The sequence below is a fragment of the Oryza brachyantha genome, chromosome 12 (assembly GCF_000231095.2).
Source record: "Oryza brachyantha chromosome 12, ObraRS2, whole genome shotgun sequence".
Taxonomy (NCBI): Eukaryota; Viridiplantae; Streptophyta; class Magnoliopsida; order Poales; family Poaceae; genus Oryza; species Oryza brachyantha.
The window spans coordinates 2,375,230-2,402,216 of record NC_023174.2 but is presented as its reverse complement, the minus strand read 5'-3'; the positions used below and the strand labels follow the sequence as shown (position 1 = coordinate 2,402,216).

Below are 26,987 nucleotides of genomic sequence, written 5' to 3'. Positions count from 1 at the left end.
ATACGACTAAAACCTCTGGTGTGAAGAAATATGGTTCTTCTAAAGTGTCTACTAAGGAGGCTTCCAAAACCTTTGAAAGGAATATCTCTCAAGTTTCTAATAAGCCAATGAATTTTAGCGGATCTTGCAATGCAAAGGTGAATAGTGCCTACGAATCAAGTGAAGTCTTAGCATCTACCTCTAGGATTGCACATGCGTACTCCATTACAAGGTAGAAGAACAGTAGCTGGGACAAAACAAAGAAACAAAAGAAATGAGCCGCAAGATAGTCAAAGCCATTTGGTAAAGAGTTCACTCCCTTCGTATAGTGAGACCCTACCGAGAGATGCAAGGGATGGACTAAGTGATCAGAATCACGGAACTTTGGCTCTTGAGCATATGAAAAAGATCAATCTTCATAAAGAGAACTTGGAGGGATGTGTTCAACAAGGTAGAATTCCAAAATCTTTGCTTGGAGAGGGAGATGATGCTAATGGTTCGACTTCAAAACAGAAAATGGGTCAAATGCTAAAAAAACGCAAGACAATCGCCAATGATGACAATGAAGATTTAGAACATCTGACTTCAAATGATTCTACGCTTAAGAAAAAATGGAGAGAGTTTGATGCAAATGAAGTCGTAGATGTCGGAAGTCAAAACGCTCGACATATCAAAGATTGTGTTCCTGAAGTGGAGCTAACCATTTCAAAAGCTATTAAGTGGCATTGCTCACTACCCGTCGATGAACCTATTTGGAGGTACAATACATTCTTGCAATTAAAATTTGAAGTTTCATGTATGTTGATCATTTTTGCAATGTAAAAAATCTTTGCTTACATGGCAATATTAGCTTTGTTTGCTTCATCCTACATCTCGTCAACACTTTGTGATACAGCTAATGTCTGAGGCTTTGCCATCAAGAACAAAATGTTTCCATTGTAGATGAAAGTATGCAATGTAAATTCTTACATTACAAAAACCACCGACAAAGCAAGCCTAGTGTGAACGGACATCTTTCGGCCTATACATTGTTAAGTGCACACTTTGTAGTTATTCTTGTAGTAATGTTCAAGGCTATAAATTCTATTGCTCCATGATATGGAGAACTACTAAAAACCCCATGTGATGCAAAAAAAAAAAATGATTTACAAAGTGAATTTACCTTGCATATGGTTTAACATCATATACGCCATTTACAATTTGCAACTTTTTATCAATCCTTTGAAGGCTACTAGCAATCTGGATAGTGTGGTTAAAGAGGAGAGGCGATTGTGATTTGCTAATTAAGGGAAATCAATGGGCTAGTTTGGCTGATTAGTTTGTCAGTGTTGTCGTTGCCTTATTGGTCCTAGTTAGTTGGTTTTTAGTCAATTAGATGGATTCGCCGGGATAAAATTTATGAGATGAACATTTATAGTAGGGTCAAAAGTAGTGGCTAGGTTTAGTCGAAACCCACTAGATCTCCCTAGCTCTTCCATTGATCATTATTTTTGACCCTACGAGCCATCACACCTTTGCTCTAGTAACTTCATGTTGCTTTCATGCCACACAATGCCCCTGCTTGTTTCCCTTTATGCATGTTGGGGCACACATGCACCATTGCACATAATCCAATCTTCGCAACCTTCAAATATACTCACTTTTTTTAGTAGATGACGTTGTTGACTTCTAAACATGCCTTTGACCATTTGTCTTATTCAAAAAAATGTGCATATATGTCAAAATGCATGTCATGTTGAAAGTACATTTAATGATAAACCATATCACAACAAAATAAATGATTGTGTTAACTTTTTTTAATAAGATGAATGGTCAAACATATGTAAAAAAGTCAACATCGTTTATAAAAGTTGGAGTACAACAAATGTCAAGATAGTTTCTCGCTCTATCCACAAATTTAAATGATTCTAGCATTTGAAATTTGTCAACAAATATTAGGGATCCTAGAGTACTAATCTCACCCGACCACCTCATTTAAGGGACATTTATTTTCACCCAACCATCCAAATGAGGGGCATGCGTCTTTTTCTTTTGTCCTTAATGTCTCCAAGAAAATCTAAGTTTCTCATAATTATGGAAGCTAAGAGTAGCTACTTCTGTTCAAAAATCGTTTTTTGGTCATATTGGAGTGTCTAACTAGTTGTTGCATTGTTGGCCTTATGATTAGGTGACACTCATTTTGAGGCTAGAAACAATTTGTTGATGTAGCTTCACATTATAAAGAGAAAATTTGCACCTTAGATTAATCATGTAAAGTCTAGAAATACCTATGATTATGTGACTTAATGAGAGGAGATTATTTGCACCATAGGCTAGAAATTGAGATGATGTGGCTTCACGAGAGAATGTTGGACAATTTGCAGCATAATTTAATCACCAGAAGGTTAAAAATAATTGCGGTGAGGTGGCATCATGAGAAATGATTGCACTATATGTCTTTGTTTGATTGAAAGGTTAAAATAATGGGGTGATGTGTCTTCATGAGGGGGAGATAGATGAATTATCCATGTGATAAATAGTTGTGGTGGTGCAGCTTTGTGAGAGGAGAGATATAGCACTAAATTATTGACAAGCAGTTGAGTTGACCAGATATAAAGCCAATTATGACGGAAAGGATGACTTCATAAAGTGAACCCATCAAATAGATGTGAGGTCGATCCTTGGGTTTCACCAACGGGGAGCCAACTAGATGATGTTCCGATGTGACACCCACTTTCAAGAAGCTCTACTAGAGGATGCTGACATAACTTTCGAGAACTTTCTTGCTCCCTTGCCTTTGTCTGACCTATAGGTTTGCACTAGAGGCCCTCCTCCCACTTCTTTTGCCATTTAGATTTCTGTCCTCCCTTGTAGCACTTGTACACCAAAGGCTATTGTGGTAGAAAAATATTACAAATTAAATCTCCGTGGTATGGTGTGCGTGAGGGATGATTAAACACCTACTTTGATGTTGACTCGTTGCATGGGTGTAAAATGAACTTATTGTAGATTTTGCAGTTCAGATTCATGATATGGTCCACTCAGGAGTAACTCATGTTCTATATAATCTGAGCGTCATGTCAACATTAGATCCATAAATTATTCTTTGTGCTAATATATGTATTTTTAATTTTGAGCAGTGGATTCTTCAAAATTGGCAGTAAGAAATATGTATCATTGGCTGGGCATTTGTCAACCAAATATTGCAAGAACGTGCATATGCTGTCAAGATCTTTGGCCCTGTGATCGATGTGACAAAGCATTCTAGGTTAGATGTCTGGCCTGGGAGCTTGGAGATGTCAGGTTGTACTGATGAAAACATTGGTTTGTTTTTCTTTCCACACAAAATGAGGTATCTTGCTTAATCTTTAATTTGCAACATCAATATACTCTACTGCAAGTAAATTCTGATCTCTAATCTATTTCTATTTGTAGACCTGATGAAAGTTTCAATCAACTTGTGAAGGAAGCCATGGAGAATGATCTGGCATTTTGTGCTGTCATTGACAAAACTGAGATGCTGATATTCCATTCAATAATGCTGCCTAGACAATACCAAAGTATGAGTTCTATTTCTAATTGTTAACCTTACACGGACCTTTATATGATTTTTATATCTTCCAATTAAATTGCATCCATAATCAAATGTATCCAGAGATGGTAACTATCTGTGCTGCTTGTGGGGAACCGATAAATGTATTCTAAACTACTTTGTCATACATTGCAGTTTTGCTCATAACCTCAGTGACTTAGTAGGTTTTTATTGTATTTATCTGCAGCCTTTCAAGGGAAACACTACCTGTGGGGGTTGTTCAGGCCCAGGAAAGATATAGTTGGCTTAGCAGAAGAACAAGCAGCAAATGCCAGGAGTTCAATGGAGCATGGCATGGGTTTAGAGAATCAGGAGGGTTTCAAAGGTGGTGCTGAACAAGTTGAATCAAGCCATGTTCCCAACCATAGCATGGATAGCGAACCGAAAGATCCTAAAGTGCCAAAGGAAGAACAAGCAGCACATGCCGTGAGCTCAACCGATTACGCCGAACGTTCGGACAACCGGGAGGGTTTCAAAGATGGCACTGAACAAGTTGAATTCGGCCGTGTTCTAGTCCCCAGCATGGACATTGAACCTCAAGATCCTGAAGGTGCAGAGACGCGAGACACATCTGACCAGAATTCAGTTCCTACACTAGGTGGATCACGTGCTAATCAACCTTCAGTGGCTGCTACCGTACCTGCAAATCAGGAACAGATCGACTCAAGCTCAAGAATCTCCCCTGGCTCTGGCTGGATGTTTGCTTTTGTAGCCCAGCCATCACCAAGATTTCTGGAACTCATGCAAGAGCTGGAACGCGAGGGCGCGACAATAGCAACGATGCCAAGAGTAACAGCTAGGCCTGGCCAAGGCCAAGGCCAAGCCACGGCAAGGGAGTAGCAAACGTGTCTGTTTGAATCAGAAATCTTATGGTGATGTAGATAACTTAACCTAGAACATGTATCGTACTCATTGTAGTGATGAGCTCCTGTTAAATTGAATTAGATGGCTGCCTGCCTTATCTGAAATTAATCGTTTTTAGCGTATTCCTGATGCATGGTTAATTAAACAGTAGATCTTGGGGGATTTTAGAACAAAAATTCTGACGATCTCGCTAACCCAACTTGATTGTTCGAATCGATAGAAATATATGGAAGAAAATGAAGCATACCGGTTTTGATCCATGGTGCTTGGCTTCATCTGCTCTCGCTAACCCAACTTGGTTGTGTGTAGGGCTGTCATTGGTATCCATACCCATTTGAATTTTGGATATGCGAGGGCATACCCATGTTACACACTTTATTAATACCCGTATTGCATATATAAAACTCGAATATAAAAACTTTAAACATGTGTTTACCTTAAAAATATATGAAATTTGAGTAAAATTTAGATAGATGATTTATGATGTTAAAGAACAACTTTATATAAATTTTCATCAATTTTTACATGTAGGACTCGTATATATCAATTACCTATTGAATCACACATACCCGTTAGATAATACAAATATAATTTGAGTACTGGTACTAGGTTTGAAAATGGGTATAGGTAAAATTAGATATAGGTACGAGATACCAATATTCTCCTCAGTGATAGGCCTAGCTGTGTGCGTCTTTAGTTAATGCAAGGTCGGATAGCTTAATGAAATATTCATTCAATAATTTTGTTATTAATAAAAGATAGGCCTTGCACAAACATTTGCAGGTTTTTTTAATGAGACACAATTGAACATATTCACTCTTTAATATATTGATACTTATTTTAGTGCCATGGGCACCTTACAATACTAGATGGACATATTTTGAACTTTATAAAATCATTATGTAAGTTTTTTTTGAAGAGTGTGTCACTTATAATTAGTTATAGATACAAATGCATGTGTAAAATCTAGGATTCACATGTAAGGGTGTAAGTGAACTGGCCCGTCAACTCGCTTACAGGCCAATTAAGCGGGTTCACGGACCGGCCCACCTACACCCTTATTCACATGTGTCAAATCTAGGATTTGAATTCAGATAGGTAGGATTTACCACCAGAAACCTAACCATTTGAGCTACACTTTAACTTTTTTAAATAAGATTGTAACTTTTTTCACCGATTAAACACTTATTTTAAAATTACAAGACAACACACGTATATGCACTAACAACACTATGTGTACACATCACATGCACCTGACGTGACTATGGCTTTTCTCACGCATGCTCAAAGAGATGGAATTGGTGACAAATTAATCCCGACTTTACTGAAAATTTATTAAAATCGTCGTAGAATATTGGTGATCAATAGAATTTTAACCCTCTTATGTCACGACTTCACCGTAGCACCAATACTTTAGTCAGGGGTGAAGCTAGGCAGGATCCGAGCATGAGGGGACCTAAATTGACTTGTAATTATGACAAAAAAAAGTAAAATAGACATAAATTTCAAGATTTTTTATTAGTAATATATATTGTAACGATGATAATACAATAGAAACAATATATAACTATACTGCATACAAAACGTACTAATTATAAGAATAACAATATTATCCAAACTAAAAAGTACAGGTAAATAGTTACATACGAAAGTTAGACCTTGGAAAAATAAGAAACAAATTATCTTAGTGTTACTAACTACCATATTTATCCAAAAATAAAGCAAAAATATAGGTCAAGCAATTTGTTTAGATATACACCAAAAATTATTTATATTTTTTTGACAGAGATAGTAACATTTTAGTAGTAGAAATTTAAATTGAAGTGAATAGACAAATTATAGACGATGAATGTAGTATTTACTTATATTATAATGCAAAACAAAATCATTTGTTTTTATTTGGGAGACGGATAGGGTTTACGTGGTGGACTTCCATTGGGGAGGCTAGGGCTGCGTTCGTTCCACTCTCTTTCCAACCTAGATTCTCTCGTTTTTTGCGTGCACGTTTCCCGAACTGTGTATATTTTACAAAAAATTTTCTATAAAAAGTTGTTTTAAAAATCATATTAATTGATTTTATATTTTTTAATAATTAATAATTAATTAATTATATAGTAATCTATTACTATATTTACTGCGCTAGCTAACTTACCGTAAGCCAAAGGTGGCCTAGGACCCCTCAAGCCCTCCTAACAACGCCCTTGATTTTAGTTACGTGTGCTTCTCTAAAACACACCAATTTCAACGCAAGCATTAAGAACATTGGTTTTCAACAGAGTTTACCTTCCTCCATGTTCTATTCTTTGGGTATAAATTTGAAGTACGAATCGGGGCTTCCACCGAGACAAAAGCCGAGTTTTTCATTATACGGTGCTTTTTTATTATAGTTTATTTTACGTCATTGCTTTTGAATTGTGATAAATATGTACAAAACTTTTATCTATAAATATTTTCTAAATGTTTATAAGTTGTGTGTTTTTCATCCATACTTATCATCGTGATGATGCTTTCACTCTGTGTGTATCCGTCCAGCCTGTCTGGTGGCAAGCTAAGGCCACCTCAAACGGATGCCACCTTGGCAGCCAGCTTCACCAACTGCAGTCAAAAAGGCCCCTCTATCTGTCTCTTTCTGCTGCTTCCGCGGAAACGGACGCCAATCCAAATATCCAATCCGGCCCGGGGTTCCAAAGGGACGTGGGAATGTATTCCATCGATCCGGATCATGAGGACTATTGTAACCAATTTAGACAATTCTTTTGCCATTAGATTAAACAGACGAACTAGATCAAATACTAAGGCCGTGTTTGCTGGGAAGACAAGCTAACTTAACCGTCTGGTTTTCCACGCGCATGCTTTCCAAACTGCTAAAGGGTATATTTTTTGTAAAAATTTTCTATACGAATTTTTTTTAAAAAATCATATTAATCTATCTTATATCTTTTTAATAATTAATAACTACGTTTTTCACGCTGTGTAAGTTAACTTACCCATACCCTCACCGAACGTAAGTAATATACATTATGTGCTACAGTAACTAAAATAACAGTATTTTTGATACCATTCATGACATTTTTTTCACTTTGCTTCTCACATAAACAGTTATTGTCAACAGTTATTGTCTACATTAGTGCAGATAATCCGGATCAATATTCGATGGCTCAAAGCTTCCCTTTGTCAAGTACTAGCAACCGAGTTTTTGGTTTTCACGGTTCTTATAGTTTTGCACACTCATATTTTTTGTCTTTTCCTTATACTTATAAGCCAAATTTAAATTTTTAACCATAAATTTATAGTTGATCTTAAGGTTTTCAGACTGAAGTTTATTTATAGCTTTGGCTTTTAGATCTCTATCAACCCATATCTAAAAGTTTTACTTGTAAATTATTTTCCGTTTGCAAATCGTTTACCCTTTTCATTTAAAAACTCAAAAGGTAACCCCTGTTTTCCTAGAACATATAGATAAAGAAAAGCTAAATTTAAAACCTAAAATAAATGGTTCAGTCTTTTATTAAATCTTGGGATTGTCCATTCTTTTGCTAGGCTTTTTCTTAGAGTTTTGTAGATTTTATACCCACACTTTTCGAACTTTCTATACGGTATGATTTTCACGAAAAGATTGTATGTAAAAGTCTGTCTTACCCTTTTAGGTAGATTTATAACCGTGTAGTGATAAATTTTATATTTATACTATTAAATAGCTATGTGTGTTGTTCGTGGACTCTAAGATGCTCTGGCCATGAGTTTTTTTTTCTCTATAACCCGTCTATGGTTTTTACTTTTTTTAAAAAATATAATTGGTAGTCTTTCTGCCGGTTTTCAAGAAAACTGTTAAATAGCTATTAAAAATCAGATAATCATTCTTCGTTTATCTCTGAGCAAGAACATAACCATCGTCGTGCTGAGCTCAAACAGAGGACGACACGTACTCACGTGTCCCTTCAAAATACGCTGTAAGTTGCAATTTACGCTTGCGTGCAAATGTTTTGCCACCGGCTTTCCATTTGAGGTGGCCGTCCCCTTACTAACCCAATTTCCTTACTTCGTACATACGGTTTTTAAACTGCTAAACGGTGGGTGTTTTATGAAAATTTTTTATATAAAAGTTGTTTAAAAATCATATTAATCTATTTTTTATAACTAATAATTAATTAATCATGTATTAATCTATTTTCTGCGCCAGATAACTATCATACAGAACACAGCTTAATATTTGTAAGGCTACACAGTACTTCACGATTTTTCTATATTAGAATAGAAATAGAAAGCATGTGATTTCATTGGGCTAGTTCGCAACCAGCTGCGATAAGAAGTCACATCGGCACATGTAAATTAAATTAAGAAGATCATTACTATATAATTAATTGACTATTAGTTTATCTAAACTTTAAAAATAAATTAATATGAATTTTTAAAATAACTTTTACATCAATTTAGGAAACGCGCTTGGGAAAAAGGTAAAAGTTTGGCTCATGCCTCCTTGAGAACACGCCCGTTGTCGTTTTGTTAGAGCACCTCAAATGCGTGTAGTGAGGTGCTTAAAAACAGAGATTAAGATATAGATTTTTGTATACAAGCACCTTTAGCACTCTATTGGAGATTGGAAGGTGCCCTTATAATTCTATTCGTGGCCCATAAAATTGAAAAAAACGAACCACCAAAGTTTATCAAAATGAGATGAAAATAAAACTAGGATCAAACAATACGAAGATATAAACCAAACAAAAATCACCACGTAAAAACCCACTGTTTCGGATCAATCTAGTGTCAATTTTTTATTTTCTAAAGACTTTTTAATATTTTTTTCGTAAATAAACCATCCCAAATCTTATTATAAATATGACATTGTTTTATAAGAAAAAAACGTTGCCAAACCCCCGTGACATAACATTGTTATAGGCAAAATAGCGTGGCCCGTTGAGAAAAGGGTCGTAAACTATTTGTTTCTAAAATTTAAAGTTCATCAATACTCTTATAAAAAATAGTGGCACCTACCCTTAATACAGTTTTATAATTTAGCCCTTAAATCTCTTGATATTATAAACCAGTAAAATATAGATTGATATCTACATATAAATACAAATTAAGCTGACTATTTTATATAATAAAATTTGATAACACATTATAAAATCCATAATAAAATATAGGTATTTAACTAGTAAAATAAAAATAACAATATTTAATGTGGTTTGGCTCCTTAGTTAGCACATTTATTGTGACCAACCAGCAGCAATCACTGCCGTTTCCACTCACCATTTCCGTTTCCTCCGGGTTTTAATCCGCCGCCAAATTACCGAAATGCCCCTCACCACCGCCAGCCTACAAATAGGCGAGGCCCCCCGCCGCATGGGTTCTTCACTCTTCAGTTGCTTCCGCTGCTCTCGAGGCGTCGATCGGTTCGGTCGCCGCCGCCGCCGGTCTCCGGGAGGAGTTGGAGCTCGGTCGCTCCGGCGGCGCACGCGAGGTCTCCCTGCTCCTGGTTCGTCTACTCTTCCTGCCGTCGTTGCTCTGCCGGCCGGTGGGCTGCAAAGGTAAGCCCTGCCGCTGTTCCCATCTGTTCTAGAATGTTTCGTGTTCGGTTTTGAATTTTTTTTACGATGGATACGCTGCTGCTTGCGTGAGATTGTTCTGCTCCTGTTCGTGCTTAGATTAATTCGTCGCTCTGTGAGTATTTTTTTTTTGAGCGGTTGCTTTTGATCTTGGTCACGGCCTGCGGTGAAATCGACGGTTTCACTCCATTTTTTTTTTTGCGCGGTTCAGCGGAGATTTGAATCGGGTGACGCAAACGATTTTGCGCGGTAGCGGGGGATTTTTGGTTATTTTCGACAGATTGAAGCGGAAGGGATAGGCATCTATTGGGGGATGCAGGTTGAATTGCCACTTTTGTTTGTGTCTACTGTCATCAGTAGGCTTGCTTAGAATGGAGTAGGATTAATGCATTCCTGATTTGCTAATTGCTATTGAGGGAGTGAGAGGATTTGTCCTGTGTGTGAAGATTGTTCTTCATTTTAGTAAGCACGGGTGCAGTTAATGGCCAAAGCTGCTGATGAGTAGAAACACAAGTTAGCACTGCATGAGGGGACATTAAGGCCGTATTCTTTTTCTTTGCTCGTATTCTCAGCTTTCTTTTCTAGTGTTTTGCGCACATTTTTCGAACCGTTAAACCGATCATTTTTTAAATGTTTTTATAAATAAGTTTATCATCCCATGTATCTAAAGTAGAATTTAACTTTGTAGTATAATTTTACTATTTACAGTATTAGCCAGCTATAAAAAATAAAATAATTTTTCATCTTTCATTATTAGCTGCAAAGGGGTACAGCCTAATACTAGCAGTTTTTGTGGAGAAAAATATGTCGGCTACTGCTGACCGATAGGCGATGGCCAATGATTGCCTAACCTACATCCCATCTGCTATTCCTTTTATTAAAAAAATATTTTTGTACTTATGTCCATACTAAAAGATGATTAACAAAAATCTTGAATCACAACCAATAGTAGAACAATTGGAGATGAGATTAATCATATTATTTTAAATTGTATATTGAATTCAATCTCATTTAGTCATTTGAAACAAAGAGTTGATAGTTTGAAGAGATTGTTGGCACCAAATCATGCAAAGGCACACTTGTGCAACATGCAACAACACTTAGATACGTGTCGTGGGATGGTAGGTGCCATTGAACCATCACCCGAGGACGACTTAGATGCGTTTGGTTGACAGTCAAGGTGGGATGGGATATGTTCAGTTTTATGTTTAGTTGGATGGATAAGTATGGATGAGATTAGCATATTGAATTACTAATAAATAATAATATAAAATAATCATCATAGATTTTATTGTAATTAGTACAAATAAACAATAATATATATATGACCACTTATTAACACCAATTTAAACTAGGCAATTACTAATTAATTACAAAATAGGCTACTAAATAATCTATAATGATCAATGTCTGCACGAAAATGAGGGCGAGGGTGTCTCACACCCGACCAGCCGGGCGACCATAATATAAAATAATCATCATAGATTTTATTGTAATTAGTACAAATAAACAACAAAATATATACATCACCACTAACTAACACTAATTTAAACTAGGCAATTACTAATTAATTACAAAATAGACTACTAAATAATCTCTAATGATTGATGTCTGCACGAAAATGAGGGCAAGGGCGTCTCACACCGACCGCCTGGGTGTCCATAACCACCGTCGTGCCGATCGCCCTGTTGAACCAAAATCCTCAAACCCAAACCCTAACCGCCCTAGCTAAAAAAGAACAAACTGTGAAAAGAACAAATAAATCCACGATGGTAGGTCCACGGAAGAAACAAACAAAGCCATAGAAGAAAGCGACGGGGAAGGGAAGGGAGAAGAGCTTACACCGTGGAAGCCAGTGAGAACCTTGATTCGTGTTTGGGTCGGGGCAAGGACAAGAATTCGTGTTTGGCAGAATAAAAGCTCTCAAACAAGGATTCGGTTTTTCGGAAACACCGGATTTTTGAGATCCAAATTTGTGTTTTGTTCTGCCTTAAAAAAATACGGTCAAGGAAAAAACATGGATCCTAATTTCTTCAACCCGAATTGTATCTGTTCATGTAAAAAAGCACAACTACGTTTGAAAGCATGAATCCTAGGTTTTAAAAGCAGTCTCCCTTATTTTGCTAGGGTTTAGGGTTTTGTCCACTTAAGTTCACTAGTTTTTTGACCACTAGGGTGGCCTAATGGCATGGGTATTTACAATGGTATGGGTAGTTACAATGACACGCTTGATATTACAAAATGTAAGATTTTAATTAACATGCTGAAGCAAAACCATGGCAAACAAAAGGCCTAGGTGGCTGCAAAAACAGAAGCTCCCCGCACTCGTTCACTACGGAATCGACGTGGCACTCGTTCACTACGGAATCGACGTGGCACTCGTTCAAGCCACTCACGAGTCATGACTTCTTTTTCTAGGTTGAGGTTTAGGGCTGGTTCGTTTTGGCTGAGGGCGTAGAGCTGGTCAGTTTTGGCCTAAGACTAACCTAATCTTTTCCCATCTTCCTCCACCCGTGGTGGCGTCGACATCCAGCGCATCGAGATCATCGGCGCCGTCACCCACGTTCCCGTAAGGTCGCTAAATGAAATTCTGTCAGTTGATCGGAATGATGTGGTTTCTTCTTTGTGAATAGTAGATGACATGAACTTCTAATGCAATGACGTGGTTTCTTTGTGACATTGCGAGTCCCTATGTTGTGGTAACCGTTGATTAGGAGCAATGGATCTACATTTAATAGTAGTACTGAGTAGAAGTAAAGTTATTTGCATTGCTACTTGTCTCTCACATAAGTATTTTACGTTTACGATCTTCCGTATTCTAAAAGGATGTATGTCAATATTAGAAAGGTTGCCCTCAACAAAGCAAATAATGCAATCATTCATGAACTCATTGTCAACCGGATTATGTACTATTGTCTTCACAATGTTCACTGATAAAAATCATCTCTCAACTAATGCGGTGGCAACAAGCAAAATAGGGAGCCCCGAGCGGCTCCGCGGCCCTTGTCATCAACGTCCAACTCTAGCGGCACCTTGTCGTCCTCACTCGGCAGGGAGCCTCGAGCAGCTCCGCGGCAAACAACATCAAACTTGCATGGTATAGTGAGGAATGCGAGCGACTGAGTCGGTGGAGGAGGGGCGGCTATTGGAGGAGGCGGAGCTAGTGGGGTGTGTTAATATGGAATGGATGCGGCGGATGGCCACACGCTTTGTTTCCACACCTCGATGACGACGTCGGTTTGTTTTTTTCCGGTTGTGTCGCTTTGTTTTCACCGGGTCGCCTTCTACTTTGCGTGTTCACACTTCACACGAGATCAAAATCGCAAACGTTCCCGTCCGGCTGTGTTGTGCGTGCATGCAACATCTTTACTTAATAATGTCAAGTTCCATTTAGGTGTCAAAAATCCATTCTCAGATTCATTTCAACTTCCATTTAGCTATCAAAATCTATTCTTGGATTCATGTCAACTTCCATTTAGGTGTCAAACATCCATTCTTGGATCTGAAGTCTCGATTTTGTACCAAACCTTTGTTGTTTTATATACCTGAATTCGTGTTTTGAACACTCGGGTGCGTGTTTCGTATACAAGGACCTAGTGTTGTGGCAGTGGTGTCAACTGACAGCAATGAATTTTTATTAGCTTTTTAGTACTTTACAATTTAATCTCACCACTTTGAACATGCAGCAAGAGTATTTATTTGGAAAAAAGAAACTTTCCAAATGCTTTTACTTGTTTTGCATGTTGCCATCGCATTAGTTGAGAGATGCTTTTCATCAGTGAAAATTGTGAAGACAATAGTACATAATCTGACTGGCAATCAGTTCATGAATAATTGCATTATTTGCCTTTCTAATGTTGGCATATATCACTTTCAGAATACAGAAGATTGTAAACATGAAATACTTATGTGAGAGGCAAGTAGCAGTGCAAATAATAATTTTGCTTCTACTCAGTACTACTATTCAATGTAGATCCATTGCTCCTAATCAACGGTTACCACAACATAGAGACTCGCAATGTTACAAAGAAACCACATCGTTGCATTAGAAGTTCCTATCATCTACTATTCACAAAGAAGAAACTGCATCGTTCCCATCAACTGATAGAATTTCTTTTGGCGACCTTATGAGAATAGGGGTGATGGCGTCGGTGACCTCGGCCGTCGACGCCGCCATGGGTGGAGAAAGATGGGAACAAATTAGGTTAGTGTTTGGCCAAAATGGACCAGCTCTGTGCCCTCAGCCAAAATAGACCAGCCCTAAACCTTGACCTAGAAAAAGAAGTTCTGACTCCTGAGTGGCTTGAATGAGTGCCATGTCGGTTTCATAGTGAACGAGTGTGGGGAGCTTCTGTTTCTGCAGCCACCTCTGCCTTTCATTTACCATGTCTTCGCTTCAGCATGCTAACTAAAATTTTACATTTTGTGATAACAAGCGTGTCATTGTAACTACCCATGCCATTAGGCCATCATAGTGGTCAAAAAACTGGTAAACTTGGTGGACATAACCCTAAACCCTAGTAAAAATGAGGGAGACCCGAATCTGGGTCACTATAATTAGGATTCATGTTTCATCCTTATGTTCGTTTTGGAACACGAATTCTTGTCGGCTAAATCAGGATTCGTGTATCGAGAAACTCAAATCCGGGTCTTTAAAATTAGGATTTGTTGTGTTTTTTGAAACACGAGCAAAAACACGAATTCAGATTTGTTGTGTTTTTTGATGTCGCGCGCGTCTCCGAGCAATATCTTCGAAGACATGATGGAGCAGAGGGATCAATTTTGCACTGCATGAGAGAGTTTAATTTGGGGACTTTTGGGAGAGATAGAGAGCGGTTTGAAAGTGAAGTACTATACTCTGTGTGTGTATAGAGGAGTAGAAAGGTGGGTTTTGTATAGATCGAGAGGCGGAAAGGTGGGTTTTCAAGGTGCGTATGGTCGTTTCAAATTTGTGCATGATCGGGTGTGTGTAGTAAGTAGATCATTCATTGCTAGAAATAGAACGATCCAGCCGTAGTCTTCGAGGTCATTTAAGCGACTTCACCGGTCGCATTCGATGGGTGCCATCGAGGGGTAAGATCTCTTTAACCCTTGACCTATTTAACCCATGACAACGTTAACCCATGACTTAATTTTGAAACTCAAATCCGGGTCTCCAAAATTAGGATTTGTTGTGTTTTTTGAAACACGAGCAGAAACACGGATTCAGCTCTTTAAAGGTAGGATCCGTTTTGATAGAAACCAGAATCCAAGTTTGAGAGTCACGGATTCGTGTTTTTTCCTTGACTATATTTTTTGAAGCCAAAACAAAATGAGAATTCCGATCTCAAAAAGCCCGATGTTTCTGGAAAACTGAATCCTGGTTTGAGAGCTTTTATTCTGCCAAACACGAATTCTTGTCCTCTCCCATTCCCCGTCCCCGCCCTGACCCAAACACGAATCCAGGTTCTCACTGGCTTCCCCATCTCCTTCCCTGTCGCTTTCATCCGTGGATTTGTTTGTTTCTTCCGTGGACCTGCCATCGTGGATTTGTTTGTTCTTTTCGTGGTTTGTTCCGCCTTTTTTAGTTAGGGCGGTTAGGGTTAGGGTTTAGGGATTTTGGTTCAACGGGGCGGCTGGCACGGCGCTGGTTATGGTTGCCCGGGTGTCACGCCCAGAAATTTACACCAAATTTCTGAACAATAGCATGTATTAAATCTCGGTCCAGGCATCAGCCCGAGTACACACTATGATAAATCAATACACAGTTCTATGACTTAAAAACAAATAAAAACAATTATCTATCGAAATGCAGCGGAAAAAGAAAACAAGACTAAACCATCTCATCTTCAGCTTCAGCTGGCGATGACGGCTCCGCACCACAGGCATTCTCGACGGCGGACTGAACCTCACTTCAACCTTAAGATCAACCTTTTTCTGACTTCTAACTCAAGCTCTAGCACTTGCTCTGGTGGGGGGAAAAAGTAATCAAGGCTGAGTACAAACCACCGTACTCAACAAGTAACATCCAAGAGAGGAAAATAATGAATGCAATAGGGTATCAAAGAAAGGCTAAGGTTAAATTGCACAAAGCTGCAGTAGTTTAGCAAAACAGTAGATAAAATAGACTGAATAAAAGTAAAGTAAACATTTAAAAATAAACATCCACTGTCTCACGTTACACCACGTTGCAACAGGCCCAAACCACTGTCCAGCGTTACACCACACTGCAACAGGGTCAACCCTCTGTCCAACGTTAAACCACGTTGCGACAGACCCAAACCACTGTCCAGCGTTACACCACACTGCAACAGGGTCAACCCTCTGTCCAACGTTAAACCACGTTGCGACAGACCCAAACCACTGCCAACGTTACACCACATTGCGCAGGGTCAAACCAGTTCCAAGATTAATAAAATTATTAAAGGGGTTCAACTAATCCCAGTGAATCTGTCAGTTCGCCCAATAGCCGCGGGCACGGCTATTCGAATAGTTTTACTCTGCAGAGGTGTACAACTTACCCACACGACATGGCTCCCAAGCATGTTACCATGCCCCAACGTATCACCACGATACCTTAGTACGAAAACCATGATAAGACCTTTCACCTAACCATCCCTAGACAATCGCACCGCACTTCAGGTTTCAGCCCCTCCTTTACACCAAGTCGGGCAGTCCCCTCTTGTGCCTTGGTGAATCCGAAAGCAGCAGAGGCTTTCGTTACACCACGATTGCCCGTCCATACTCCATCACGCTCACCCTTGCCTTGGTACGTCGAATAGGGACAAGCTAGATTACGAGTCTCACGTTGCCCATTCTGGCTTGTGGTTAGTACGTGTAAGACTTTAAGGGTTTCCTGAGAACCGGTCCTTAATTGCCATGGGCCCGACTCTCAAAACCATGCACCCACAGCTCACCATAAGCAATATTTTAGTTATATTTAATCCACATTGGGAAATGAATAATGATAACAACCATTAAAGGTGTATCAAAGTGTAACAGATGATTAAATAATAATTGGTGAGCTAGTTGAACTAAGCATGGCTAAGCATTGACTAACCCTAATTCTAGTCAAATTAACCCTGGGATGACAATAATAATTGGTGGGAATCAACGGATATATTGGTAATTGCCCAATAGATAAATACAATAAATAGATTTCATAAAACAATGCATGTTTGAATGTAAAGCGAGGAATTTTATAAACATAGGTTCAATATGATCAAAGAAGGGTGCCACTTGCCTTGCTCAGACCCACGAGGAACTTCGGCGACGACTTCGAGAACGAACGGTGCTTCAACGGGGTCAAAACCTACGACAAACAAGGCAAAACAAGAAAAACAGGCTATAAAACTACTGAAACAGAGAAAAAACTATTTTTAATGGATTCTTGGCATTTTTCTGGATTTAATGAAACTTGAATGGACCTTAACGGAGACTAGACGAATTATTTATGAATTTTAGAAGTTTAACTGTGTTTTTAAACTAAACAGAAAACCTTAATGAATTATTGCGCAATTAATTGGAGGTAATGACGTCAGCAGGGTGAGAGAGGGGAAATGCTGACGGACAGGACCCACTTGTCACGACAGAAAGAGAAGTGGAGGGGATGACACGTGGGCCCGAGGAGGAGAGAAGGGAGGGGGTGGCTGACGGGTGGACCCCGTTGGGAAGGGAGAGAGAGAGAGGGCAGGATGTCCGGCTGGCATGTGGGCCCCACTAGCCGGCCACACAGAGCAGAGAGGAGGGGGAGGACTGCTTCGGCCGGGCGGAGGAGGGCGGCGGCATCTGCAGCGGAGGGCGGTGGAGGGCGGCGTCCCGGTGGCGAGCGACGCGAACCGGTGGGTGGCGGCGGACGGCGACGACCCAGTGGGGACGACCCGAGAGCTGGCGACGGTGCTAAGAGCGGCGGTGCCGAAGGGAGAACGGTGGCGGCTCGGGGAGGACGACGACGACGGTGCGACGGGAAGGCGACGACGCTCTGGCGTCGGCAAGGTCGCGTCGGCGACGGTGAGGCGAGGGTAACAACGGGTGGAGGGGCGACAGCGACGTCTGGAGCACGCACACGCGTGGCGGCGGCGGCGGCCTCAGGAACAGCGTGCGGAGGGAAAAGAGAGGGGAAGGGGGACGGCGACGGCTTACCAGTGGTGGGAACGACGGCGGTGAGTCGGCGTCGTGGCGAGACGGGTGGTGACGGCCGGCGGTGCGGGCGGCACCGCACAGATGGCGTGATCGGGCACGGCGGCGAGGTGGCTAGGCACGGCGGCGGCTCGGGCGGAGAGGGGGAAAAGTGGCGGCGGCGGGCAGGGAGGCGAATTTTATAGGGGTGGCGCGGCTAGGGCGGAGGTGGCGGTTAGAGACCGCGTCGCGCACGCGCGCAAAGAACGCGACGGTGGCGGCGACGTGGCGCGGAAAACGCGGGCGCGGCCGTTGCAGACACGGGCGAAGCGACGCGGTGCGGCGCGCGAATGCTGGCGCGACCGAGTGACGAGGCAGAGGCGAGGCACGGCGGCTCGGCGAGGTGGTGCGACAAGGCCAATGGCACGGGCGCCGTGGAGCGCGGCCGTTGCAGACACGGGCGAAGCGAGGCGGTGCAGCGGAGAGCAGCGTCGTCGCGGCCAGAAGCGAGATGGCGGCTCGGTGAGATGAGGGCGATGGCGGTGGGGTGTGCCAACCGGCGGAAGGGCAACGACGACGGCCGGAGCGTGCGAGGGCACGGCGGCGGCACCGGCTAGCGGTGCGCGACGCGGTGGTGACAGCCACGGCGAGGTGGCACAGCGAGACGGATGCGGGGAGGACGCGAAGGGCGGCGGCCGAGCGGCACACAGCCACAGCGGCGGCGAGATCGACGCGCGGCGCGGCTAGCGCGCACGAGCAGAAGGACAAAGGAGGGAGACGCCTTCGACAGGTGGGCCCCACCTGTCGGCGGCCGGGAGGGGGGCGGTGAACCGGACTCCGGGGCGCCAGTGGGCTACGGCCTCTGGGCCGGCCCAGCGGGAGGGAAGGGAGGAGAGGAGGGAGATGGGCCGAGGGAGGTGATGGGGACGTCGAGCGCTAGTTGGGCCGTGACTCGGGAAATCACGAACGACACGTGTACTCACAAAACAGAACTAAAACGTGCACGAATTAGAGGTTCGCACGACGAAACAGATCCGAAACGCGAGACCGTGAACTGTTAGCGGAACAACGCCAGAATTGAACGACCCGTTAAATCGAGATTTAACGACTCGCTAAACTGGAAACTAAACGACTTTAACGTTAAACCAATCTACACGTACGAAATTGAACTCTGCACTGTAGATCAATCTCACGCTAGCTAATTAGATTAGGAATTCTAAGCAATTAAACAGTAGATCAAAAATAGATTGATTCGCATGAGTAAAACGTATGCGAACCTGAGATTTGGTGGAGAGATCAGCGACGGATTGCAGTTGTTCCTCGCTGTTTGGCTAGTAAACCTAAACAATTAAACGGTAGATTAATTTAGATTGATTCGCAAAAATAAAATATATGCGAACCTGAAGATCGGGGGAAGGAAACCGGCTAATGGTTGCACTGCTGCTCGCTGCTGGACAGGAGGCGGCATGAGGCAGCTCGAGGTGCACGGGAGTGGGAGACGGGGAAAAGAGGTGAGGCTCTAGGGGGGTATTTATTGGGGAGAGCTAGAGATAAATCTAGTTATCCATCCCCTATTAATAAGGAATAGATAAGGTTTCAAAGGGATAAGAAATAGAATTCTAATTGATAGGAATTAGTTTTACCGTGAGAGAGGAGGTGGAGGCGTGCACGGTGTGGTGAGGAGGAGGAGATCGTACAGGGAGAGAGGAGGAGGAGATCGTACAGGGAGAGAGGAGGAGGAGATCGGCTAGGGAGGAAAAAAGGAAAAGAGAAAAAGAAAAAGTAAAAAAGGGAAAAGGGAAAAAGAAAAGAAAAAGGAAGGAGGAAAAAAAAAGAAATTGCCTCCAATTTTGTCGATTTTTATTAAGTTTATTTAAGCAAATCTTATTGACTGCAATTCAAATTTAAATCCTGTTAATGATTTAAAATGCTTTTCGGGACATTTTAGAACATTTCGAAAAGCTTCCAATTAAATTAAATTAATTTATTACACTGGGTTTTCTCCTAAACTTTAATTAACAAATATTTTAATGCATTATTTTATTGAGTTTTAGCTAGGGTAAAACTCAGGGCGTGACACCGGGTAAATAATGAATGTTTTATTTAGTTGTGTGGCTTCTTTTGTGTATATTTGAAGCGGGTGCTTGTCAAGATCTAGACTCAGTAGCAAGGCTTATTTGTTGTTGCTACATTAATAATTTGCAGAAAGATGATGAACCCAAGTCGATCCAATTTTGGTCCCATTAAAAGAACATGGGATAAAAATAAATCAAGAAATGGAAAAAGGTTTATCTCTGAACGGATGAATGGTATTCAAAAAGATGTAGAGAGATCCCAAGCACTTAGGCGATGGCCCATGGGATGTACAAATAGCATTGACAATAGAAGAAAAGATGCCACTAATAAACCTGTGGCACATAGAACCAAGATACCAACTTTTTCCAAAGTGGTTGGGGCGGAAATATCGATAACCTCAAAAAGGACGGAAACATTTGTTGTTGGACAATGTAGTAAGGGAGTAGCAAAAAATTTTGAAAAATTTAGCCATATGAAGGCTAGTGTCAACAAATCAGACTTTGCGTCGACATTGGGCACTGGCAAGGTGAACCAAAACTTTACGTCCATTGGGAGAAATAAGGGAATTGATGTTCATTTGGCAGAACATTGTAATGGAAAAAGAATGCAAGGTCTTTCGCACAAGTTGGCAAATAATTCCCTCTGTAATGGTGAAGACCCTTCTAGAGAAGAGTGTGACGAGGTGTTATGCCTTACAGATGGAAGTAACCGAATGTTATCTTCCAAGCTTATCGTCGACAATGAAGGTAGAATTCGAAAGGCCTTACCTTGTGCAAACAACAATGTTAGTGATAGATCTAGAAAGAGAGTTGTGCCAATGCAACAAAAGTGCATGACCAATGATGATATTAATAAAGCTTCAGAAAACTTGACCTCAAAGAAACCTTCCCCACAAAACAAACATGGGAGGTATATTGAAGCAAATGAAGATGAAAGTGATGACGTCAATCAAAATGTTGTATGTAGCAAAGATGGTATTTTTGGAGTTAGAGTTCCAACTGCTTTAGAAGCTATTAAGCGACAAAGCTTGCTTCTAAACGAGAAACCTATTTGGAGGTATACGATATTCTTTTCCTTAAATTCTAAAGTTTCGTACAGAAGTTTTTGTTATACTCAGTGTAAATTTTATATTTCAATTCTATGATTTGAATTTGCTTAATAGTTAATTTTCATAACTTCCGTTATAGTGTAGTATAGTCTTGAGAGCACATAAAATTCTTCTTGATTGTGATGATATCTACTAGCAATGATGTAAAGAAATGAGTTTTTAGCAAAAATATAAAATATTAATTACATTCCCTTTTAATTGAAAACTACCACCATATATTGTAATGCATGCAATGAAAGACAAGGACAAGTCTCATACATCAACTGTTGACTCCATATCCTTCTACGAGTCCAAACACCCATGTGTTACAATGGTCTTTAAGTAAATATCTCATAATTAGATTGAAAAGGCTCTATATGTACCATGAAAATAATACTATGACAAGCAATGTATGATGATGCTACGGCCAATTCTACCTAAACTTTATCAATTTTACTAGGATGTGATTGGGCCGATTTTAACAACTCAAACATTACCATATTAGGACATTATTGAGTGTCATTTGGCTGAGAAGTGGTTGTAGTTGGTAGTTTAGTTCTTGCGAATTAACTCCACACAAGTGAGGATGATAAAAAAAAGACTAAATCATATGCTACGTGTGCATAGGCCCGTTCCACATGGGAGCTAGGCTAATGCCGATTTTGGAGGCTTTTACGACCCATACATTCTTGAAGCTTCAATTTATGTTTGTTGGTCATAGTTTAAGGTAGTTTATTTTGTTAAGAATGTTGGAGGGTCCATGTTGACTTGCATTTCCATAGTATTGTTTTTAATGATGCATTGTCATATAGTGAAGCAAAGTGGTCAAGTTGGACCAAGTAACCCTAGCTAGGAGCACCTATAGTAATTTCTTGAAACCTTCTTTCTGAATTGCCTAGAGATTAAAAATGTTGGTGCAATGTTCTTTGGCAAATTAGCACAAAGCTAAAGTGCTCTTAAGCAAGTTGCTAACTTTGCTATTTATGAGTGGTTTTGACTGACATAGGTAGTGGACACCACTTGTTATAGAGAGATTAAACGGTCGGTCCATTTGTGAAATGACATTAGAGAATGGTGGACTTTGGATAAGAAACTTTTATAGCTATGATAATTGCATAAAAACCATTGCCAACCTGGTCAAAGGGATGAGTTTTACTCAACTTGTGTGATGAAAACTATATTAAGAAAGAGTCGAGTGATAAGATAAAGACTCCCCCCTAATTTTCAATGAATACATTCCAAAATCGTACAAATGTGATAGGACTGTTTTGGTAGCATGGATACACCAACCAATGGATATAGACAATTCTTGAGTTTTAATAATGGGAATCCAACCATAGAATTTGGGTAGCCACTCAAATACCTCAACTAGAGGGTTTTGACATCCACTTTTGAGAACTTATATTATTATTTACTCCTTAATCTTCCATTCCCTCTCTCCTCTCTCCCTCCTTGTCTGTCTCTCCATTTGTATTCTTGTTCTCTTTTAATTATTTGTACACCCAAAAGCCAACATGCCAAAAAATTATCATAAATTGGGATTAAATATATACATATTTGTAGCTTGTGGGGTTATGAAGAACTTTTTTTGGCAAGTTTAGGGGTCAAAAATCTTGCTATAGTGTAAATCGTAGTCTATTTTTGGCCTTTTGGATGAGTTTGTTGTGAGACATAGGGTGAAAAAGTCCATCGTTTTCCACGAGCAAGTTTCTCAGCTTTTTGAAAAAAAAATCTACAGAAAAGTTGCTTTAAAAATCATATTAATCTATTTTTCAAGTTTGAAATAATTAATAATCATTTAATTATGCGCTAATGGCTCACTTCGTTTTGTTTGGTCATCTTCTTCTTGCATCATGACAAACCGTAGAGTGAAGATCTTTGTGCTAATATTTGTTTTTTTTTTACTTTGAATAGTGGAATCTTGAAAATCGATAACGAGAAATATGTATCAATAGCTGGACATTTGTTAACCAAATCATCCAAAAGTGTTTGTATGTTGTCAAGATCTTTGCTTCCTGTTGTCAAAGTGACAAAGCACTCTAGGTTAGAGGTCTGGCCTATGAGCTCGGAGGTATCAGGACCTACTGATGAAAATATCCATATGATTTTATTTCCTCACAGCATAAGGTATATATCTTGCTTAGCCTTTATGTTTCTCTGCAACACCAATATACTGTACTGCAGGTAAATTCAGATTTGTAATCTTATTTCTATTTTTAGGTCTGACAAAGATGTAGATCAACTAATTAAGGAACTCATGGACAATGACCTGGCCTTACGTGCTGTTGTTGGTGAAGCTGAGATGCTGATATTTCCTTCAATAATACTGCCCAAACAATACCAAAGTATGAGTTCTGTTCATTTCTCAGAGTGCACCTACTGTAAAACATACGGGGGCCACCACATGATTACTTTCTCTGCTGGTGGGAAATATATCAGATTACCTCTTCAGGCCCTCACAAAATAATGTCATTTTAGAATGCAGTTAAGATAAGTTGACTTTGGGTTTAATTATTGTATAGAGTAAAGGATTTAGGCATATGATAATAACGTAGCCAAGTTTTCTATAACAAACACATTCATAATAAATTAATAATAATCTGCTGTGACCAGAGGGAGTGCTTTATTCAGGCTAGAAGTCTTATTATATTTTGCTCTTTAGTTTAATCGTTTAATCGACTTCTTTTTATTATTTGCAGCTTTTAAAGGAAAACATTACTTGTGGGGAGTGTTCAGGCCCAAGAAAGATCCTGAAGGAGCAAATACGCAAGACAAAGTCAACCAGGAATCGACTTCTGCACAGGGCAGCTCAAATGCTTCTGCTGCTGCTGCTGCCGCCACCATACCCGCAAATCTTCAATGGATCAGCTCAAGCTCAGGAATCCCCACAGGGATGATGTTTGCCTTTGTGCCCCAGCCATCTCCAAGGATTGAGCAACTCATTCAAGAGATGCAGCGTGAAGGTGTGGTGTTTGTTGGAATGCCAGAAATGGCAGCAGGGCCTGGCCTTGTCCAGGCAACAGCAGCAGCAGCAGCAGCAGCAGCAATGGAGTAGCAGCAAATGCGTTCTGAACGTAGTGCTCTTCGATACATGCATTGGCATTTGTTTCTTTCTGCATGTTCAGGTGTTCTTTTTTTGCGCCCCGGGTAGTGTCTTAGCAAGATATATACATGCATCTCTTCTGGTGATGTAGAAATGTGTACATGTTTGTCTGTGTGCATCGATCCCAGGGGAAGCCTGATCGTAAAAGTTCAGGCTGGCTGCAATTAATATCGTAGTTAAAGTTTGATTCTGACTCTTTTTTGTATGGTGGTTAAGCAACAAACATTTATAGCAATGTTCTTGGCCTGTTGCTCTTGTTGATTCCGTGATATTACATCTCTTGCGTTGCGTGAGGTCGCGAGCATGGCTGACGAGCTTACGAGAGCAGTTATAATAGCATGTTATAAAGCAAGTTATAAGCTAGTTATAAACATATTTTAAAAAAAGTAAGAGATAAGAGAGAAGAGAGAAGATCAGTAGTCTATAAATTTATAGCCAGCTGTAGTACGGACTTCAAGACACAGTGTGTGTATGTTATGTGGGACATGTATCCATGCTTTCAAGGTAACTATTATATGAATTAACTATAGATGAATTGTAGCGAGTAGTTGGCTATAGTATTGAACTTGCTACGAAGAAACATGTGATTGCCTTTCTTCAGAATAGCTTTCAGCAAATTCCTGATTCCGTAGTGTAACGATAGAACAGTATGCATCCGGTTTACTTAGGCGAATGAACTGTCAGAGATCTCATATCTTAATCCTTAGATTTGAGTAAATTTCCTCTATAATACAAACGTTGATTGATAAGAAGTTGAAGAAAACAAACAAGTAGCATGGCTAGTTAATTTTCTTGCGTATGGATACACTCATACTGTCATACACGAGCCTGAGCTTGCCAAAGCCCTCAATCATAGATACTCCCCTCTTGCAAATTACTCCGTCCATCCTAAAACAAGACCGTTACTAAATATTCTGCTATGAATTTTCCTCATCCTAAAATAAGACACCGTTAAATATCATATATATCTATAAATGTCTAGATTTATATTAATAGAATGTTACCCTCCAATTATATATTTATTTTAGAACGATACAAATGTTAATTCTTTGCGAAGATAACATATTATATTTCAATGTAACTTTTTTATTTCACTTTGTATGAACTTTAAATAGCGAAACATAATCAGGCTGTAGAAGGGCATTTGGTCTAGTGGTATGATTCTCGCTTAGGGTGCGAGAGGTCCCGAGTTCAATTCTCGGAATGCCCCTCATTTTAAATTTTATTTTTATTTGATCCTTCAGCATCAACGATGCAATTTTATTTGATATATAAATGCAATATTCATTGGACTTAATAATATTTTTGCACCGAAAAACAAAGTACAGCGAACGACAATTTTTGCACTGACAAACAAAGTACAGCGAACGACAGCGGGAGAGCTGCAAACATGACACTCGGAGTAGATGACATATGGATCCATCTGTGTCTATGGAATATGAGCCCAGTGTCAAATATGCGAAACACATGATTGGCAGTGTTATTTTTGCAATTTCTGTCCATATTTATTTATTATTAAATTCAGCAACGTATCTTTTCACGCGGCCAAATTTAAGTGCGTGGAAGTATTTGTTTCTAAAATTCATAATTTCCCCTGTTCTTTTCATCATCTTCACAAGATTATTGAAACATTTTTTTTAGCGGGAAACAGATTATTTACTGGAGCCATGATTTAGAAAATATGTTCTCTCAAAAAAAACTTTTCTATTACATTATTCAGAACAGTTGTTTCATGCTACATGTTAGGTTTATTTACCAAAATATTTAATCTATCTCCATAGTTAAGCAGATAATTCAATGCAGTAATATCTTCAAGACTTCAATATTCTAAGTCAAAGTGGGCCCTCATATGAGGTAAATCTGTTGCAACGACTGACCACCATGCAGTGTCAATAGTTGAGGAACCAAAGTATCCGTACGACTTTAGAGCTCTAGTGGTACTGGATCTACCACCCCCATATACTTTTCATAGTTTTTTTTACAAATTAGCCCATAATATTTTCTGATATTATGAAATAGTCTATATTTAATTTCAACTAGTGATATTAGGATAATTAAGAAAAAACTACTATAACATTTTATAATATTTTTATCTATTACAAAGCAAGGGTATTTTACTGGTAGGAACATGCAGATACCTCTGTAGTCAGGACCATCGATCTCCTTCAAACGTTGGACCAGAAAATGGCTGCTGAACAACAACCTTGTACTGTCGCACCTCTGCCGGTGTATTATGGCCTTGTTTAGTTTTTAATTTTTTTAGAACATCGTATCGAATTTTTAGACAACTAAATAAAATATTAAATATAGATGAATCAAAAAACTAATTGTATAGTTGTAGAAGAAATCTTAAGACGAATCTTTTGAGTCTAATTAGAACATGATTAGCCATAAGTGCTACAGTAACTAAGATGTACTAATGATAGATTAATTAGGCTCAGAAGATTCGTTTCGCAGCTTCTAGGTTAGCTGTGAAATTCGTTTTTTCATACGTGTATGAAAACCCCTTCCGACATTCAGTTAAACGTTCGATGTGATGTTTTTACCAAAAAAAATTGATAACTAAACACCACCTATATATACGCCCCGTCGTCTGAACTCTGAACGTACGCTGAAACTTCAGGAAAACGTTGAACAAACTTGCAAACCCCACCGATCGAGGTT

The 26,987-nt window shown here is 39.8% G+C and overlaps 1 protein-coding gene, 1 non-coding gene and 1 pseudogene across 2 annotated transcripts; all 3 read left to right on the top strand.

Moving 5' to 3' along the window:
* Positions 1-388: 388 nt before the first annotated feature.
* Positions 389-4,566, top strand: LOC102707922 (annotated as a pseudogene).
* Positions 4,567-9,834: 5,268 nt separating this feature from the next.
* On the top strand, positions 9,835-24,585 carry LOC102707638. Its single transcript, XM_006664295.2, has 4 exons — positions 9,835-9,942; positions 23,135-23,347; positions 23,441-23,565; positions 23,920-24,585. The coding sequence occupies exons 2-4, from the start codon at positions 23,214-23,216 to the stop codon at positions 24,273-24,275; spliced, it is 615 nt and encodes a 204-aa protein (XP_006664358.1). The 5' UTR covers positions 9,835-9,942; positions 23,135-23,213; the 3' UTR covers positions 24,276-24,585.
* Positions 24,586-25,461: 876 nt separating this feature from the next.
* Positions 25,462-25,533, top strand: TRNAP-AGG. The gene has a single exon. It is a non-coding gene; the product is annotated as a tRNA-Pro (tRNA).
* Positions 25,534-26,987: the final 1,454 nt, after the last annotated feature.